This window comes from Scyliorhinus torazame, chromosome 9 (assembly GCF_047496885.1).
Source record: "Scyliorhinus torazame isolate Kashiwa2021f chromosome 9, sScyTor2.1, whole genome shotgun sequence".
Lineage (NCBI taxonomy): Eukaryota > Metazoa > Chordata > Chondrichthyes > Carcharhiniformes > Scyliorhinidae > Scyliorhinus > Scyliorhinus torazame.
The window spans coordinates 102265463-102286740 of record NC_092715.1 but is presented as its reverse complement, the minus strand read 5'-3'; the positions used below and the strand labels follow the sequence as shown (position 1 = coordinate 102286740).

The 21278-nt window shown below is 46.4% G+C and overlaps 1 protein-coding gene across 1 annotated transcript in view; it reads right to left on the bottom strand.

Annotated features, from left to right (window-relative positions):
* Positions 1 to 21278, bottom strand: part of lnpep (leucyl/cystinyl aminopeptidase) — a 185885-nt gene that overhangs the window by 6645 nt on the left and 157962 nt on the right. The window contains exons 13-14 of the mRNA XM_072516343.1: positions 16693 to 16849; positions 16024 to 16208 (exon numbers count right to left, since the gene is read on the bottom strand). Coding sequence (XP_072372444.1) covers positions 16024 to 16208; positions 16693 to 16849 — 342 coding nt within the window. The remainder of the gene's footprint in view (positions 1 to 16023; positions 16209 to 16692; positions 16850 to 21278) is intronic.

Sequence of the window (21278 nt, the reverse complement as noted above, 5' to 3'; positions counted from 1 at the left end):
AAAGGTGCGCCTTTTTTGTTGTTTCTGGTACTTTGGTCAATGTTGAGCAGTCCATCAAGTTTTATTGTTAAATTATTTTACTGTAGTATTTCATATAACTGTGTCACTTGCTAGAATATTTCAGAATACAGTAAAAACATTGCAGCGCATCTGGAGACACATATAGGCAAAATTGGGTCAGGACGGCAGATTTCCTTCCCTGAAGCACATTAGTTAACCAAATCCATTTTTCTGACAATCGGGTAGTTGAGTTGTCATTACTGAGACAGCTTTATTTTCCAGATAAATAATAATTAATTACATTTAAATTTGTCCAGTGGCATGGTTTGGACATGCCTCCAGGGCATTAGTTCAGAATTTTACATTACTAGTAAAGTAACATTACCACTTTGCTACCGTTACTTAAGGATTCTGATTGATGCTTTGCCATTCAGAGATGGTCAGGTAATGCAAAAACATTTGGAAGGGGAGAGGCTGTCCAGCCAGAAGTTGAGAAGTTGAGTCAAAGCCCGAGGGAAGATTAGAATTCAGGGCCTGTAGAGAGTGCTTGGAGTCAGGAGATCCCGAGAACCGAGATCTCATTGGTTCTGTAGGAATTGTCACAAGACAAATAGAGGTCTCCAGAGGCAACGGAAGTACCATCAACAAACCTGTTAGCACAGAACACTTAGATCAATATGGTCATATGTCTAACTGAATCAAATAAAGGTTGTTTGAAATACATGGAATTCTAATGCAATTTTGAAAGTTTATTTGCTGCAGGATGCACGACTGGCATTCCTCTCACTAAAAGCTGGCTAAGTAGAACAGAGGCCCCCAAAAAACTATTTCCGTAGAGTCACAAATGACTCCCGATATTCCTAACATTTTGCCCTAACCAGAGCCAGCTAGCTGCAACTGGGTACTTGCTTGGGTGCACACCTGTTTTCCGGTTGCATGCTAATTAGCACCATTTCCCTAAAATGGAACAGTTCTCCTGTTGGACGAATTAATTGGTTAGATTGTCCACCCGCTAAGATGTCCATCTAAAAGTAAAATTCACCCCTTTTAGTACATAAAGACGTGGTTATTGTCGAACTTGTGCAAGAGCATAGTTTTTTTAAATATAAATTTAGAGAACCCACATTTTTTCCAACTAAGGGGCAATTTAGCGGGCCAATCCACCTACCCTGCACATGTTTGGGTTGTGGGGGCGAAACTCATGCAAACATGGGGAGAATGTGCAAACTCCACACGGACAGTGACCCAGAGCCGGGATCGAACTGGGACCTCAGCACTGTGAGGCAGAAGTGCTACCCACTGCGCCACTATGCTGCCCTGTGCAAGAGCATAGTTAACTCACAATTAGAGCTTTATGTAGTTTTAGACATCATTCCTACAAGAAGAATATAAAAACAATGCACGAGTTGGCATAAACAGTTCATTTTAATATATTATAAGGCTTGAAAGGTTGTAGTTCAGAAGTGCTTGAAAAGTTGATATTTTTTCAGTACAGGTGTGAAGAATAAAGATTGACCTGAGAGGGGTTGACGCGATTACGAGGGGCCTTATAAAAAAAAGTAATAGCTATCTCCATTGGTCAGCAATGGAATAAAGGGGTTTAATTAAAGATCACCACAAAAAGACAATCGACATTTTTTAAAAAGCTCTTCAGCCACTAGGTGGAGGCAGTTGAGGAGGATTCTTCCGTTGGCCTTTCCCATGGTGGACAGTAGGGAAATCCTTCTGCAATTTCCGCAGTTGTCTCATTTCTTGAAGGTTGTCATAATTAGGGCATCTGAGATCTCCCAGCATGTCTCGGTCAGGGGTGTGATGTTAATGTTGTAGCACCGGAGATCCTGGTCTATCATGGCGGTGTGACGTTTGGGTCTCTTGCTGTTTAGGTTACCATAAGGGTCCCAACATTTCAATCCCTGAAATTAATTTGGGTGGGTGGGCTGGGGTGGAAGGTGCTTGTGCATGCATTCTTTTAATAATAATAATCTTTATTGTCACAAGTAGGCTTACATTAAGATTTGAAGTTACAATCACCAAGAATTCGCCCCAAACCAAAAAGGGTCGAGAAAACACCAAGAAATCTCCCCTAGACCAAAAAGGGTCGGAAAATCACCAAGAAATCTCCCCCTAGACCAAAAAGGGCTGAGAAATTCTATGTGGTGAACAGGAATTCCCTTGTGTCCCTGACTCCTAGACAGACTTAGGTGGGTGCTAGTCAGGTCAAACTAGTTTTTCAAGTTAATCACCGGTATAACCCATATCTTCCTAGAAGATTTCATTTACCTATCATTTAATAGCTCTACTCACGAGTCAGGCTTTTTAAGTAGAATAAGTAAACTTTCTAATAACAATTCTTTCAGGTTATCACCTTAAGTTTATTTTCAAAATTAAAAGATTAAAACTATTTTTAAAAAGGATATAACAGATTTTTTTCTTTCGATGCTTTGGGCCAGTAGTAAGCCTTCTGGTCTTCCTTGTGAATCATTATTCTTTTTAATCTTGGGTCTTCCGATGTATTTTCTGGGCTGCTTGGTATTTAAAAGCGAGCCTCATAGCTTTTTCTTCTTTCTTCCTCCTGCTCTTTATTTATTTCTTTATGACCTTGTTCTTTGTAGCCGCTGGCACCTTGTTCGCTTTGCAGAGCCGTTCGCCCAGCCTCTGCACAACGGTGGCTTTTTTCTTCTGCTCCAGTCGTCGGCTGCCTTCCTCTCCGGCTGTCTTTCTCCAACTGAACCACTTTTAACTGCCTCAACTGCTCTTAACTGCCGTTATTTTTTAAAAAATAACTGTCCCTGCGAGCACCAGTGCATGCTTCCCGCTCGCGCTGTCAACCGCCGCTTCTCTTCAAACAGCAACGGACCCCGCGAATCCCAGGGCGCCTTTTCTAATCAAAAACTTTTAAGCTCATAAACAACAAAAACTCCCATTGGGGTCGCCTCCACACACACCCGGAGGTAAAAATAGTGGCCAACCATCTTTTTCCTCCCCCGCAACACGGTCAAAGACTAGACATGATTTAATTGAATGGCAGGCAGATGAACTTCAAGGCACTGACTGGTGATGTCCCATCCCTCTAAAGACACCAGCTCAACTTCGCCCAACATTGGTTCCCCAAACAAAAACCCCAAGTCCTCCCAGGATAACACCCACGGGCTAAATACCACATTTCCCATTTTTCATTACACACTGCAACAAAGTTACTGTGAAAAGCCCCTGGTCGCCACACTCCGGCACCTGCTCGATACACAGAGGGAGAATTCAGAATGTCCAAATTACCTAACAGCACGTCTTTTGGGACTTGTGGGAGGAAACCGGAGCAACCGGAAGAAACCCACGCAGACACGGGGAGAACGTGCAGACTCCGCACAGAGAGTGACCCAGCCGGGAATCGAACCTGGGACCCTGGCGCTGTGAAGCCACAGTGCTAACCACTGGTATGCTGCCCATACCGTGCTACCAACTGAGGGTGGTTGTTGCATACCAACCACTACATGGTCCCAACGGAGCAAGGTCTTGGCCCAATAGTGGGAAAATCCGAGATGACTGGAGACCAGGCTCTGCTGTAGAATGGGGGCTTACAAACTCTCATCCAGCTAATCCTTAATCACCTTTAAGACGGGTGGTGCTGAGCTGCCTCCCTGAACCGTTGTGGTCCATGCAGGGGAGGCACCCCACAATGCTCTTAGGAAGGAGTTCCAGGATACCCCATGTATGTGACATGCCACTGAGAGCCAGCAGAGGTACACAGGCTAATGGCTTCCATCTGTGTTGTAACAATTCTATTTCTCTCTGTCACAAATTCTCTATTATATAATTCAGAGCCCAAGGGCGCGATCCAATGGCAATGCTGCTCACGAAACACAGTGAGCCACGGTGCAGCATGGCTGGTAAAAAAATGGGACACCTTGCTCCCCGGATATACCCAGCTCGCAACGCCTCGTAAGATCTAACGCAATCTCGCGAAATGTTGCGATGTGAATCCCGCCCATCGTGGGTGGGATCATTTTGTAGCAAATCTGCATATTAAAACGAGACAGCTAATCTCACATTAATGTGTAGATTTGCGAGATTCGCAAGGAATTGGGATCTACCCCTTTGCCTCGGAGACCCCAGGCGAGCGTCGTTCAGCACAGGTCCCCACAAACAGATGGAATGGCACTCGTGGGGGTCTCCCAGCGGATCAGAGGCCACAGGTGCATGCCCTTTTGGCAGGGTGGTACCCTGGTACTGCTGGTACCACCCAAGCACTCTGGCACTGCCAACCTTGCAGTCTGGCCGTGTCACCTGGGTGCCAGTTTGGCACTGCCAAGGTGTCAAGCTGGCATTTTGTGTGTGTTGGCGATCGGTCTGGGGGTTCCCTGCATGGGTGTTGGGGAGGGCCCTGGGGGCCTTCCTGCAGTGCATTGGAGCTTGAGGTGGGGGAGGGGGGGGCCTCGGAGATTGGGACGCCATTTAAAAATGCATCCTGATCTCTGGCTACACTACTGAGTTCCGGCGAGCGGAGCTCCTCGGTGTAGACAACGTGGTTACATGTGGCCTTGGCTGCACATTCCCCCTGAGGGCCCTGTCATGTGAGAGAACCTTTAGTACCTTTAAGAAATGGATGTTTAAGCAATGTACCTTTAAGAAATGGAGCTGATCATATTACTGAAGTGATGTCAGAGGGTGGGGGAGCTGAGCTCCCTTCTGCTTTTGGTTTCAGTTTGAGGAGGCAGCTGGGAATGTCTGTGTGTTTTGCTGAGAGCTGCAGGAAGAAAACACAGAGCTGGTCTGTTGATGTCTGCAAATCCAAAGACTATAAATATATTGAATGTAATCTGGTGTGTTCTTATTTTTGAAGGTTTGAAGTCTTTTGGATGTTTAAAGGAACAGTTTGAAGGATTATTTAGTGTTGTAGTCTTTTGGGGTTATCTTTGAAGAAATGGGTGTTAAGATATTCAATGTTTGTTTTTAAAAGGTTAACTTGAGTTCATAGAATAAACATTGTTTTGTTTTAAAAACCAATTGTCCATAATTTCTGTATCACACCTGGAGATAACGCCTTGTGCTTCCCACACCACAATCTATTGAAAGATGTGGGTCGGTTGAACTCCATGAAACACTTTGGGGTTCTGTAAACCCAGAACCATAACACCCCTTAGTTAACGCAAGTGGCGTTGAATAGCCATGTGTTTCTCGGCGCTGCGAATGCTGGGAAACACGCGGATAAACGCACCCGCTATGGGACTTTGTTCCCATTTAGTTGAATCGCTCCCCAAGTGTTTCATTTTAGTCCTGAAATTAAGGACAGATACAACACAACTACAAGTTGTTGTAAGCCAGCTAGGTAAGCTCTATACAGCTGCTCTGCTAATAATCATAGACCAATCATGAGGATTTGAATAACTTTTCAATGTCTGTCTGGATACACATCTAATCAGGCAGATTGCCATTGCCATCTTCAAACTACATCACAAGATGATAATTCAAAGAGGTCATTCAGAAACACATAGCACAACAGAATTTTCAGCAAAGGCATTACTGCTAAATGCTTGATGTAAAGTAAATGTTCATTACTTAAACTTCACATTGTAACAATAACGAACTTCATACAAGAAAACAGACTGCCAGTCAGATTCACATCTCAGTCAACAGTCTTAAAGCGCATCAAGGTAGATAAATCCCCGGGACCTGATGAAATGTATCCCAGGATGTTGTGGGAGGCTAGGGAGGAAATTGCAGGTCCCCTAACAGAGATATTTGAATCATCGGCAGCCACAGGTGAGGTGCCTGAAGATTGGAGAGTGGCGAATGTTGTGCCCTTGTTTAAGAAGGGCAGCAGGGAAAAGCCTGGGAACTACAGACCGGTGAGCCTAACGTCTGTAGTAGGTAAGTTGCTAGAAGGTATTCTGAGAGACAGGATCTACAAGCATTTAGAGAGGCAAGGACTGATTCGGGGCAGTCAGCATGGCTTTGTGCGTGGAAAATCATGTCTCACAAATTTGATTGAGTTTTTTGAGGGAGTGACCAAGAAGGTAGATGAGGGTAGTGCAGTAGACGTTGTCTACATGGACTTTAGCAAAGCCTTTGACAAGGTACAGAATGGTAGGTTGTTGCAGAAGGTTAAAGCTCACGGGATCCAGGGTGAGGTTGCCAATTGGATTCAAAATTGGCTGGACGACAGAAGACAGAGGGTGGTTGTAGAGGGTTGTTTTTCAAACTGGAGGCCTGTGACCAGTGGTGTGCCTCAGGGATCGGTGCTGGGTCCACTGTTATTTGTGATTTATATTAATGATTTGGATGAGAATTTAGGAGGCATGGTTAGTAAGTTTGCAGATGACACCAAGATTGGTGGCACAGTGGATAGTGAAGAAGGTTATCTAGGATTGCAACGGGATCTTGATCAATTAGGCCAGTGGGCCGACGAATGGCAGATGGAGTTTAATTTAGATAAATGTGAGGTGATGCATTTTGGCAGATCGAATCAGGCCAGGACCTACTCAGTTAATGGTATGGCGTTGGGGAGAGTTATAGAACAAAGAGATCTAGGAGTACAGGTTCATAGCTCCTTGAAGGTGGAGTCGCAGGTGGACAGGGTGGTGAAGAAGGCATTCGGCATGCTTGGTTTCATTGGTCAGAACATTGAATACGGGAGTTGGGACGTCTTGTTGAAGTTGTACAAGACATTGGTACGGCCACACTTGGAATACTGTGTGCAGTTCTGGTCACCCTATTATAGAAAGGATATTATTAAACTAGAAAGAGTGCAGAAAAGATTTACTAGGATGTTGCCGGGACTTGATGGTTTGAGTTATAAGGAGAGGCTGGATAGACTGGGACTTTTTTCCCTGAAGCGTAGGAGGCTTAGGGGTGATCTTATAGAGGTCTATAAAATAATGAGGGGCATAGATAAGGTAGATAGTCAACATCTTTTCCCAAAGGTAGGGGAGTCTAAAACTAGAGGGCATAGGTTTAAGGTGAGAGGGGAGAGATTCAGAAGGGCCCAGAGGGGCAATTTCTTCACTCAGAGGGTAGTGAGTGTCTGGAATGGGCTGCCAGAGGTAGTAGTAGAGGCGCGTACAATTGTGTCTTTTAAAAAGCATTTAGATAGTTACATGGGTAAGATGGGTATAGAGGGTTATGGGCCACGTGCGGGCAACTGTGACTAGCTTAATGGTAAAAACTGGGCGGCATGGACTGGTTGGGCCGAAGGGCCTGTTTCCATGCTGTAAACTTCTATGATTCTATGATTCTAACATACTGCAAAGTTTATAAGCTCATTATGTTTTAAACCATCACTTTAAGTTAAGATGAGGTAATGAATAGAGTTGCGTGATCTGTTATGAGTTCTGTCTGGCAACAGGCCAAATGGCTTGATTACCATGGGAGCAAGTGTTCCTAAGTGCAAGCTCTAGGATTCCAGGTTCGATTCCTGGCTTGGGTGACTGTGTGGAGTTTGCATTTTCTCCCCGTATCTGCTCCGGTTTCCTCCGGGTGCTCCGGTTTCCTCCCACAGTCCAAAGATATGCAGGTTGGGTGGATTGGCCATGATAAATTGCCCTTAGTGTCCAAAAAAGGTTTGGTGGGATTACTGGGTAACGGGGATAGGGTGGAGGCGTGAGCTTAAGTAGGGTGCTCTTTCCAAGGGCCAGTGCAGACTCGATGGGCTGAATGGCTTCCTTCTGCACTGTAAATTCTATGATTCACACCTGTAACAAAGGTAATAGCAGGGGCATAGAGAGGTCTGAATGATGATGAATTGTGGTCAGGAGAAAAGCAAGTGTGGCCTATCTGTGGGCTACCTTGCAGAATGCTGGAGGAAAGATGGTCTCTGGTTGAAGAGATGTGGCATTCTAAGGATTCAGGAAGTTTAATTTGATTTGAGTTGATTGGATTTTTATTTATTGTCACATGTGCCGAAGTACAGTGAAAAGTTTTTTTCTGCAACCAAGGTACGTACACTGTACATACATAGTAGACAAAAAAGAATAATCAATAGAGTACATCGACAAACAGTGATCGGTTACAGTGCGGAACAAGGGGTCAAGCAAAGCAAATACATGAGCAAGAGCAGCATCGGGTGTCGTGAATAGTACACCTCCATCTTGACCTCGCTGACGGAGAAAAGATTTCTGGACTGGGTCTTAATGCTGGTATTTGATCAGGAACTTCTCTGGAAACTGAGAATGTGCCTTTTGATCGTAACTTGACAGTTTGACCAGTGAAATGGAGAGAAAAAAAATGTTGGAAGCTGGGATTGATGGTGGACTTGTTCTTGTAAAAATTGCAATTCTATAGAGAGAAAGCAGTAAAGTGTGACTGTGGTGTTGAATTTTTAGCTGTGTTAAAAAGTTACCATTTTTCTGTGGTTTAGTTGTTTACTACGGAATGTTTAGTAAATATTGCTTTTAGATGGTCTGCTACAGTAAAAGTCTTAAAATTTGAAATCTTATCATGCACTTCCTTTAAGTTGGAAAATGGGAATCCAAATATCTTGTTTAAAGTTATCAGTTTCTATGGGAACTGTAACAAAGATGTAATCCAAGGGCCCGGTTGAGGACGTACTCATGTGTGCGGAACGTGGCTATAGCTTTCTGCTCAGCGATTCTGCAGTGTCGCGCGTCCTGAGCGTTCTCCAAGGCGGCTTTCATGTCGCATTACATTCACCCCCCACCATCTGGCCTGGGCTTGCAAAATCCTACAAACTACCCTGGCTTGAGACAATTCACACCTCTTTTTAAAAAAAATATACATTTATTAAAGTTTTTTAACAAAACAATTTTTCCCCTTACAAACAATAAATCCCCCGCCCCCCCGTAACAAAATAACACAAAATCGCCCTGAGCAAGATATATACATGGTGAAATGATATATTTACATAGCTTTATACACTGGCTCGCGCCCGTTCGTGCCAGTTTCCCCCCACCCTCCATGTTATCCCCCGCTCATCCGTCCCCTCAACCAATCTCTCGTCCCCCCCCCCCCAGGGTTGCTGCTGCTGCTGACCGACTTTCCTCTAACGCTCCGCGAGGTAGTCTAGGAACGGTTGCCACCGCCTGTAGAACCCTTGCGCAGACCCCCTTAAGGCAAACTTATTCTTCTCCAACTTTATGAACCCAGCCATGTCGTTTGTCCAGGCCTCAACGCTAGGGGGCTTCGCCTCCTTCCACATTAGCAAAATCCTTCGCCGGGCTACCAGGGATGCAAAGGCCAGAATGCCGGCCTCTTTCGCCTCCTGCACTCCCGGCTCATCCACTACTCCAAATATTGCTAGCCCCCAGCTTGGCTTGACCCGGACTTTCACCACCTGAGATATTGCTCCCGCCACTCCTCTCCAGAACCCCTCCAGTGCCGGACATGTCCAGAACATGTGGACATGGTTCGCCGGGCTCCCTGAACATCTTCCGCATCTGTCCTCTACCCCAAAAAACCTACTCAACCTCGCCCCGTCAGGTGCGCTCTGAGAACCACCTTAAATTGTATCAGGCTGAGCCTGGCACATGAGGAGGAGGAATTAACCCTACCCAGGTCGTCAGCCCATAAACTTTCCTCGATCTCCTCCCCCAGCTCCTCCTCCCATTTACCCTTCAACTCTTCTGCTAGCGCTTCCCCCTCTTCTTTCATCTCTTGGTGTATTGCTGAAATCTTGCCCTCCCCGACCCATACACCCGAGATCACCCTGTCTTGAATTTCTTGTGTCGGGAGCAGCGGGAATTCCCTGACCTGTCGCCTCACAAAAGCCCTCACCTGCATATATCTGAATGCATTTCCCGGGGGTAGCTCAAACTTCTCCTCCAGTGCCCCTAGGCTCGCAAATGTCCCGTCGATGAACAGGTCCCCCATTCTTCTAATCCCCGCCCGATGCCAGCCCTGGAACCCCCCGTCCATCTTCCCCGGGACAAACCGGTGGTTACCCCTGATCGGGGACCACACCGAGGCTCCCACTGCACCCCTATGCCGTCTCCACTGGCCCCAGATCCTTAACGTTGCCGCCACCACTGGGCTCGTGGTGTACTTTGATGGCGAGAGCAGCAGCGGTGCCGTCACCAGTGCCCCCAAGCTCGTTCCTTTGCAGGACGCCATCTCCATCCTCTTCCATGCCGCCCCCTCTCCCTCCATAACCCACTTACGGATCATCGCCACGTTTGCTGCCCAGTAGTAGCTCCCTAGGTTTGGCAGCGCCAGCCCTCCTCGGTCCCTACTGCGCTCCAGGAACCCTCTCCTTACCCTCGGGGTCTTGTTCACCCACACCAACCCCATAATACTCCTACCTACTCTCTTGAAAAAGCCCTTGGTAATCACGATGGGGAGGCACTGGAACACAAACAAAAACCTCGAAGGACCACCATTTTGACTGACTGCACTCTACCCGCCAACGAGAGTGGCAACATGTCCCATCTTTTGAAGTCCACCTCCATTTGGTCCACCAACCTCGTCAGATTCAATTTGTGTAGGGCCCCCCAGCTCCTGGCTATCTGGATCAATTCACACCTCTTTAACCTGTGATTATCCCTCTCTCCAGTTGCTCCGTCTGGACCTGTAGACTTAATTACCTGCAAATACCCGCATTCAAAGTATCGTATTGCATCTTTGACTCTGTCCATATATATGTTTCTGGAACCCATCTCTTCATTCACCTGAGGAAGGAGCAGTGCTCCGAAAGCTAGTGATTCGAAACAAGCCTGTTGGACTTTAACCTGGTGTTGTAAGACTTCTTACTGTGCTCACCCCAGTCCAACACCAGCACCTCCACATCTTATGAAGTAAGTTCCAGAATTTTATCCCAGCAGCAGTGAAGGAATGGGGATTTAGCGATGCTAAACCATTGAATGTCAAGAGCAGCTGGTTAGATTCTCTCATGTTTTAGATGGCTATTGCCTGACACTCGTGAGACAGTATGGTTACTTTATGCTGTCTAGTCAGTTTTTGTTGGTGCATTCATGACATCTGCATGCCTGAGTCTCAATTGAAAATGAAAAATGAAAATCGCTTATTGTCACAAGTAGGCTTCAAATGAAGTTACTGTGAAAAGCCCTTAGTCGCCACATTCCGGCACCTGTTCAGGGAGGCTGGTACAGGAATTGAACCGTGCTGCTGGCCTGCTTGGTCTGCTTTCAAAGCCAGCGATTTAGCCCTGCGCTAAATCAGCCCTTGCACTGCACAGGAGCATTCTTCAAATTCAGGGCTAGGTCTCAGTTAGTGACCAAGTGACACCCTCACCATCTACTTGACAGTCTCCAAAAAACACTTACTGAACCCTCTGTCACAGGGCATCTCGTGGTCAGTTCCTTAAGACAGCTAGGTGTTAACTTAAGAAGGTGAAGATTTTAGCCAGTGATGCCAGAGGGTCTCAAGGACACTTTTAGATTTTCTCTTGTGGTCTAATGGGCATTCCCTGGAAGATTGCAGGCGACAAGGGTATAAAAGGCACTGATTTAGCATTGGACTAGACAGCCATTTGCTTCCAAGGATGTATCTATATCTTCATTGTTGCTTAGGAAAAGCACCATTCGATCCTCCCCATTTACTATGGCGTGATGTACTGAGCTGGCGACACATACCCAGGCACACCTCTCATCATTTTTCCCCATTGCCTTCATCAGTTATATCGTCATCTGAGGCATACGGCTATACCACCTCTTCTTCCAAATAGCCAGCTACTTCACTGGGCTAGATTTTGCCCATGTACCACTCCTTCGCTGTCCCAGATTATGTAACATGCAGCAGGCCACTGCTACCCTTGACACCCTCGCAGGAAAGTATTGCACTGATTCTCCCGAGCAGTCAAGGCATCTAACATGCATTTTGAAAAGGTCAATGGCCGGATTGATAGTTGTCCTGGTTTGAAGGTGACTGCTGCTATAACGCTGTTTTGTCACCACGTTCACTTAACGCAATGCTGTGAGCAGCCCCCTCCTCAATGAGTAACCTTTGCCGTTAGTAGCCAGCCATGGACCTGAGGTTCAGGCTCGAAAAGGCACGACAGGTTTGACTCCCTCAGGATGAGAGAGTCAGAGTAGTTTCCAGGGAATCATGCGGAAGCTTTATTGTGGTTGTACACCAGCTTCATGTCGGAATGAAAATACTTTCAGTTCATATATTTGTGCATCTCCTGTGATGGTGATGTGTGTGCTGTCTATCGTACCCTGCACTCGTGAAAAGCCAGACATTGCTCTTTGGCTCTTAGGCTCCTGGGGCTGGATTCTCCGATTTGCAGACTAAGTACTGATGCCGGCGTGCGAACAGTAACGTTTTACGCCGGGACAAATGGCGCAACAACTGCACCGTTTCTCCGTCCGGTGGGGAGCCGTCCAGTGGGGAGCTAGCAGCTGGCATCAAACCTGTGACCCTGACAAACTCAGAGTTTTTTGAAACTAGTTAGAGGAGGGTTTTAAAAGACTTTAAGCCTCACAGGCCTTGCAAAGACCCAAGCCGGGAATCAAACCTGGGACCCTGGCACTGTTGCTTCACAGCTCCAGGGTTCCAGGTTCGATTCCCGGCTTAGGTCACTGTCTGTCCGGAGTTTGCACGTTCTCCCTGTGTCTGCGTGGGTTTCCTCCGGGTGCTCCGGTTAGAGCATAGAACATACAGTGCAGAAGGAGGCCATTCGGCCCATTGAGTCTGCACTGACCCACTTAAGCTCTCACTTCCACCCTATCCCCCGTAACCCAATAACCTTTTTTGATCACTAAGGGAAATTTATCATGGCCAATCCACCTAACGTGCACGTTTTTGTACTGTGAGAGGAAACCGGAGCAAGCAGAGGAAACCCACACAGACATGGGGAGAACGTGCAGACTCTGCACAGAGTGACCCAGCAGGGAATCGAACCTGGGACCCTTTTCTCCCACAAGTCCTGAAAGACATGTTGTTAGGTAATTTAGACATTCTGAATTCTCCCTCTGCATACCCGAACAGGCACCGGAATGTGGTAACTTCATTGCAGTGTTAATAAAAGCCTACTTACGACAATAAAGATTATTACTATCATAAAGCACTTTGGGATGTCCTGAAGTTGTGCAAGGTGCTATATTAAAGCAAATCTTTTCTCTTTATCTCTCTTCTTGAATTGCACATTGAAATATAGCTGAGCTACATGCACTCTGGCGATACTATTCCGTGGAGATGATTTTTTACATGTTATTTTTTTAATATGTCACAATTGTAAGACATTCTGAATAAATCATTGGTGCAATTCAAGTGTAAAAAATGTAATCTACAGGGTGGTTGATGGGGATGGGAATCTTGGTAGGGGACTCGGCTGAGCTAAACAGGGCATTCAGGGACTTTTACAGTAGACTCTATCGCTCGGAAACCCCCACGGGGCCCGAGGGGATGAGACGCTTTTTGAACGGACTGACCTTCCCAAGGGTGGGCAAGGAGCTGGTGGATGGGCTGGGGGCCCCGATTAGGGCCGAAGAAATAGTTGAGGGCTTGAAGGCAATGCAGTCGGGTAAGGCCCCGGGGCCGGATGGGTATCCGGTGGAATTCTACAAGAAATTCTCGGGGCTTTTAGTGCCGTTGCTGGTCAAAGTTTTCAATGAGGCGAGGGATAGAGGGGTGCTGCCCCCGATGATGTCACAGGCCACTATTTTGTTAAGATTGAAGCGGGACAAGAACCTGGAGCTATACGGGTCATATAGGCCGATCTCACTGCTTAATGTGGACACCAAGCTGCCGGCCAAAGTTTTGGCCTCCAGGATTGAAGATTGTGTGCCGGGTGTGATTATGGAGGATCAAACCGGGTTTGTCAAGGGCAGGCAGTTGGTGGCAAATATAAGGAGGCTGCTCAATGTGATTATGATGCCCCCGGAGAGTAGGGAGGTTGGGGTAGTTGTGGCCATGGATGCAGAGAAGGCATTCGACCGGGTGGAGTGGGACTATCTATGGGAGGTGTTGGGACGATTTGGGTTCGGTAGGGGCTTTATCGACTGGGTTAGGCTGTTGTACCAGGCCCCGGAGGCTGGTGTAAGGACGAATAGGACGACCTTGGACTATTTTAGACTGCACCGGGGGACAAGACAGGGATGCCCCCTCTCACCACTGCTGTTTGCATTAGCTATAGAGCCGCTGGCAATTGCTCTGAGAGCATCAAGGGGCTGGAAGGGGCTGGTTCGGGGGGCGGGTGGAACATAGGGTCTCGCTGTACGCGGACGACCTACTCTTATATGTAGCAGATCCAGGGGCAGGGATGGGTGAAATCATGGCGACTTTGGGGGAATTTGGCCAGTTTTCGGGATATAAACTGAATATGACAAAGAGCGAGATGTTTGTAGTCCAGGCAAGGGGTCAGGCGGGTCGGCTGGGGAGCTACCATTTAGATTAGTTTTAGGTACCTAGGGAAACAAGTGACGCGTGACTGGGGCCGGTTACACAAGTTGAACTTGTCCCGGTTGGTCGAGCAGATGAGGGGCGAGTTTCGGAGATGGGTTGCGCTGCTGCTGTCGCTGGCTGGGAGGGTGCAGACAGTTAAGATGGCGGTCCTACCGAGATTTTTATTTGTATTCCAATGCCTCCCAATCTTCATCCCTCGGTCCTTTTTTAAGAGGATTAACAAAATCATTCTGGGCTTTGGCTGGGCGGGTAAGTCCCCGCGGGTAAGATGCTGCTCGAGAGGAATCGGGATGAGGGGGGGCTTGCCCTGCCAAATTTCAGTAGTTATTACTGGGTGGCCAACATTGCTATGATAAAGAAGTGTGTGGTGGGGACAGGGTCGGTTTGGGAGCGGATGGAGGCAGCTTCATGTAGGGGCACCAGCTTGGGGGCGTTGATAACGGCACCTCTGCCATTCCCACCGGCGAGATATTCCACCAGCCCCGTGGTGGTGGCGGCCTTGAGGATCTGGGGTCAGTGGAAGAGGTACGTAGGAACAGTGGGAGCATTGGTGTGGTCCCCAATATGTGACAATCACCGGTTTGCTCCTGGGAGCTTGGACTGGGGGTTTCGAGTATGGCGAAGGGCGGGAATTAAGAGGATGGGGGACCTGTTTCTGCAAAGGAGCTTCCCTAGCTTGAGGGCGCTGGAGGAGAAGTTTGGGTTGGCAAGGGGGAACAAATTCAGATATTTACAGGTGGGGGACTTTTTGCGCAGGCAGGTATCATCCTTCCCACTCCTGCCACTAAGGGGGTTCCAGGATAGGGTAGTGTCTAGGGGATGGGTGGGAGAGGGGAGCGTCTCGGACATCTACAAAGAGCTTATGGGGGCAGAGGAGACGCAGACCGAGGAGCTGAAGCATAAGTGGGAGGAGGAGCTTGGGGGTGAGATGGAGGATGGCTTATGGGCGGACGCGTTGAGCACAGTAAACACGACCACTACATGCACAAGGCTCAATTTGATCCAATTCAAGGTGGTCCACTCGGCCCACATGACAGTGACCGGGATGAGTAGGTTCTTTGGGGTAGAGGACAGGTGTGTAAAATATGCGGGCGGACCAGCGAACCATGTCCACATGTTCTGGGCGTGTCCAGAACTTAGGGGATATTGGCAGGGGTTTGCGGACGTCATGTCCAGAGTATTGAAAACAAGGGTGGCAATGAGTCCAGAGGTGGTGATATTTGGGGTGTCGGAAGACCCGGGAGTCCAGGAGGAGAAAGAGGCAGATGTTCTGGCCTTGGCCTCCCTGGGAGCCCAGTGACGAATATTATTAACTTGGAGGGACTCAAAGCCCCTGAAGTCGGAGACCTGGTTAACCGACATGGGTTCGCCCGGAAGTGGCAACCATTCATCGACTTTTTCGCGGGTAATTAATCGTCAGCGGGGTGGGGGGGCTAGGGTAGCGTAGAATAGGGGGTTAAATAGGCAGGTCTTGGAGAGATGGGAGTCGGTGTTTGCACTACATTTATTGTTCTTTGTACATTGTTTTATACTGTTGCTGTTTGTAATGCCAAAAATACCTCATTAAAATAGTTTGTTGAAAAAAAAATGTAATCTACTTCTACAAATATTATCAAACAAAAAGAATGGTTAGAGATCACAATTGAACCTATGGGCATTTTGAGATTTAAAAAGACAAAACAACAAGAAAATAACGACAACTTCACTACTTACTTGGTCATGTTATTGGTTTCCTTCCACATGCTAAACAAGTCTTGTGCGTTTTGGGTACAGTTACCAAAGTTGTGATCACAAGCAACATCAAGAAGGATGGAACGAAGTTGCCTTTCGGACAGTGATCCATTGTTACTCCAGGTCTGACGATCAATCAAGTTTCCAAAAATACCAAAAATATATCTCTATAATACACAAATAGACTGTTTGAGTAGGGCACACAAAAGGTATTCCAAGCCCAAAGCGATGGTCCCATTCCGCAATATAGTTATATTCCACAACAATTCCAATTTCCTGACCAAATCAAGGACTGTAATATAATGTACAGATAAATATAAAGCCCCTTGAACACTGGAAAACCCCTCAGGAAAATTTCATATAAAATAGTAATGCTGGCAAAGTGGAATTAAGACATAACATTGGCTACACCCAATTCTTTTGATTGAAAGCAAGCAAGTTAGCATAAACAGCATTACACATAACGAGGAAGCGGAGAACATTAAAGGCATTTTCTGTATATTTCTATATTTACATTTATCTTATTGTCCTTTGTTTATGATCTATGGAGCTACAGTACGTGGCAGGTGGAATACAATAGTTACACAAAATGTTGCAACATTACTCCAGAGACCAATAACTTTATACAGCACTAAGGATAAAAACAACTACCTTCATCCGACCAGCAAGTGACAGCATTCCCCTCTTTTGTACAAGCCAATAGATACGGCCGAGCTGAAGCAATGCTTCACTTATCGGAGCGGTACTGTTTTCATTGTTCATGTACTTGGTCATGTATAATGCCTGTCTCACTGTGATTTTCCCTGCACTAGAGGTGGTGAGAATAAACACACGAGTTCACACAACTTTGAAATCCAGGCATATATATTTTTAAATCACAATATAGCATGTAAAGCATTAATAATAATCTTTATTATTGTCACAGGTTGGCTTACATTAACACAATGAAGTTACTGTGCAATGAAGTTACTGTGAAAATCCCCTAGTCGCCACCCTCCGGCGCTTGTTCGGGTACAAGGAGAGAGAATTCAGAATGTCCAATTCACCTAACCTGCACGTCTTTCGGGACTTGTGGGAGGAAACCGGAGCACCCAGAGGAAACCCACGCAGACGCAGGGAGAACGTGCATACTCTGCACAGCAGCGACCCAAGCGGGAATCAAACCCGGGACCCTGGTGCTGTGAAGCAACAGAGCTAACCACTGTGCTACTGTGCCGCATTATTGACAATCACAACAGCATTCCGATAATTAGAGCAGAGAGGGAGGCCATTCAGTCCATCATACCGGTGCAGCTTTTCTGAAAGAGCTATACAATTACCTTTTGCATCTTTGTTCTTTCCCTATTGCCTTGCAAGTTTTTCTTTTTAAGTTAGATTTAGATTTGTCAGGTGTACCGAGATAGTGAAAAGTATTGTTGTGTACAGTCCAGACAGATCGCCCCATACATGAAAAACATAGGACATACAATAAATACACAATGTAAATTCATATACATAGGGTGAAGTTTATGGAGTGTAGGGCTACACAGTAGAGATAGGTTCAGTCCATAAGAGGGTCGTTTAGGAGTTTGGTAACAGTGGAGACGAAGCTGTTTTTGAATTTGTTAGTGCGGGTTCTCAAACTTTTGCATCTTCTGTGTCAGGGAAGAGGTTGGAAGAGAGAATAATTTGGGTGGGAGGTGTCTTTGATTATGCTGCCCGCTTTTCCAAGGCAGCGGAGGGTATAGACAGACAAATGGATAGGGGGCGGGTTCACGTGATGGACTGGGCTGTGTTCACAATGCTCTGTAGTTTCTTATGGTCTTGGGCCAAGCAGTTGCCCTTTAGGGAAGAAAATCTGCCATTTTTACCCGGTCTGGCTTCCATGTGACTCCAGACCCACAGAAATGTGGTTGACTCTAAACTGCCCCCTCAAGGACAATTAGGGATGAGCAATAAATGTTGGCCCAGCCAGCGACACCCAGGCACCATGAACGAATTTTTAAAAAGATAGGATGCTTTCTATGGTGCATCTATAAAAATTGGTAAAAGTCCCCGTGGACATGCTGAATTTCCTTAATTTCCTAAGGAATTATAGGCGTTGTTGTGCTTTCTTGGTTGTAACGTTGACGTGGTTGTAGTAGCATTGACATGGTTACACCAGGACAGATTGTTGGTGATGTTTACACCAAGGAATTTGAAACTGTCAACCATCTCCACCATGGCACGATTGATGCAGGGGTGTGTACGACAATTTGCTTCCTAATGTCAATGACCAGCTCCTTAGTTTTGTTGACACAGAGGAAAAGATTGTGGTCATTTCACCATGCCACTAAGTTCTCTATCTCCCCCTTGTATTCTGACTTATCATTGTTTGGGATCCGACCACTATGACCGTGTTATCAGCAAACATGTAGAATGAGTCGGAGCCCAATTTTGCCACACAGTCGTGTGTGCCTATAGGGAGTAGTAGGGGGCGAAGTACGCTGCTTTGTGGGGCTCTGGAATTGTGGACTATCGTGGAGGAGGTATCGCTGTTTATCCTTACTGATTGTGGCCTATGGGTCAGGAAGTCGAGGATTCAGTTGCAGAGTGAGGAGCGGAGTCCCAGATTTTGGAGTTTGGCTGGGATTATGGTGCTTAAGACGGACCTGCAGTCAATAAACAGGATTCTGACGTAGGAGTTCTTGTTATTGAGATGCTCCAGGGAGGAGTGTAGGGCCAGGGAGATAGCGTCTCTCGGTTATGTTGTAGGCGAATTGCAGTGGATCAAGGCAATCTGGAAGGATAGAGTTGATGTGCCTCATGACTAACCTCTTGAAGCACTTCATAATGATAGATGTCAGGGCCTTCAGTTGGTAGTCGTTGAGGCATGTTGCCTGGTTCTTCTTTGGCATCGGTATGATGGTGGTCTTCCTGAAGCAGGTGAGACCTCAGAATGGAGTAGGGAGAGGTTGGAGATGTATGCGAACACACCCGCCAGTTGGTCTGCGCAGGATCTGAGCGCACGAACGGGAACTCCATCAGGACTGGTTGCTTTCAGTGGGTTCACTTTCAAGAAGGCCGATCTGACTTCAGAGGCTGCGACGGTAGGTATGGGTGTGTCTGAGACTGTTAGGGCAGTTGACAATGATTCATTGGCTTCTTGCTCGAAACGAGCATAGAATGCATTGAGTTCATCGAGGAGGGGTGCACTGTTGCCAGGGATTCTACTTGGCTTTACTGTTAGCCCGTTATATTGTTTAAGCCTTGCCTCAACCGACGAGAGTTCATGTCATTAGTCTGTGACTCTAGTATAGTCCCTTGGCATCCCTGATGGCTTTGTAGAGGTTGTACCTGGATTTCTTGTATAGGTCAGGGTCACATGACCTGAACGCCGCAAACCTGGACTGCAGTAGGGAGTGGGTCTCCCTGTTAAACCATGGTTTCCGGTTAGGGGATGCACGTACTACCTTCGTTGGCACGTAGGCTTTGACCCACTTGCTGATGAAGTCTATGACGGTAGTGGCATTCTCGTCCAGGTTGGCCGCTGAGTTCTCGAATATGAACCAGTCCACTGACTCCAAGCAGTCGCGTAGGAGCTTTCCCATTGCCTCGGACCAACACCGCACGACCTTCTTAACCAGATTCTCGCGCTTACGGTTCTGCTTACATGCCGGGAGAAGGAGAAGGATTATCTCTAACCTCCTCTTCGAAATTACTACTTTGATCACCCTTCCAGACAGTGGGTTCTGAATTCTAACAAAGTGCATTCTCATCTCACCTCTGCCAATTACCTTAAATCCATATTATTTTGTTACCGATCCATATGCAAGTCCAAACAGTTTCTCCACGGAAAGCACTCGTCACCCTAACTATCTCTATCAAATATCCTCTTAATCTCCTCTCGTTTAATTCCAATTTCTGTACCTTCTTCACAATAATATTCCTCATCCCTGATATAATTCTGGTAAACCTCTTTTCATCCTTCTTAAGGCTTTGACATCCTAAATTGTTGTGCCCAGAATTGGACACAATTATCCAATTGAGACCTATGCACTGATTTAGAAAGGTTTAGCATAACTTCCTTGCTTCTCTTGTTTGTGCCTCTATTTTAAAAGCCATGGATTCCATTAACTTCAATTTTAAACTGATTTTTTTACTTCACTGAAATAAGTTTTGACTGTAATCGTTCAAATTCCCCACTGAATTTATGGAGTGACTATCTTATGTTTATAGCTCTTAGTTCTGGTCGCGCTTTCAACTGGAAGCATCTTCCAGATAGACATCTAGTCTATCAAACTCTTCAATCATCTTAAAGACGTCACCTCTCAAACTTCTCATTCTACCTAAAAGAGCCCCAGCCTGTCCAATCTTTACTTGTAATTATAACCTCTCAGTTCTGGTACCATTCCAGACATTTTCTTTGCACCATCTCCAGTGCCTCTATATCTTTTTCATAATATAGAGACCAGAACTGAACATAGTACACCAAGTGTGGCCTAACCAATATTTTATACAAATTTAAATTCTATCTCTCTAGAAACAAACTCTAATGCGTTGTTTGCTTGTTTTAAACAATCCTTAGTCACCACCTTATAGTAATTGGTATATCTGCACCCCAGATTTCTTTGCTCCTTTACCCATTTAGACACTAAGAGGTGTGCAGGTAACAACGCTCTGTTAACTAGCACACATTTCTCTGATGTAGACAGCACACATATTTTGTGCTGTCTGCTAAGTTAAATAATTATAATGTGTCGGCAGTGGTAAGTTTATTGAGTGGCTGTATATATGAGCAGGGAGTGCAAAATTGATAGACTATCACCGGTAGACTGTGCCTCTTAAAAGGGGAGGGGCAATATGGCTGGAGTCGGTGCTGGATGTCATCCTCAAAGTCAGTTTGACCTGCAAAAGATGCATGAATAGCACACAGAAAGTGGACTCCAAGGTTCTCTTACTCAGTACTGGAGGCCTTGATGTAGGAGAAAGGTTCTCTATCAAGGGGAGCCAGGAAGCACGGCAACAAAACCCGAAAAGGAAGCTGTGCAGGGTTGATGCTGGCAGTCTGGCCCCGAGTGACTGGGTGCAGTGCCGAAAGAAGTCCAATGATGAGCAGTCAAGGTCAGTGAATTCATCTTTGAATTCCACATCCCAACATTAACATCACAAACTGCGACACATTTCCATCAATCACCTATCTACAATTTCTGACAATCAGGACTCCTAACAATCACAGCTTCATCTCACTCTCGCACATTTAACATTGCTGCAAGTCT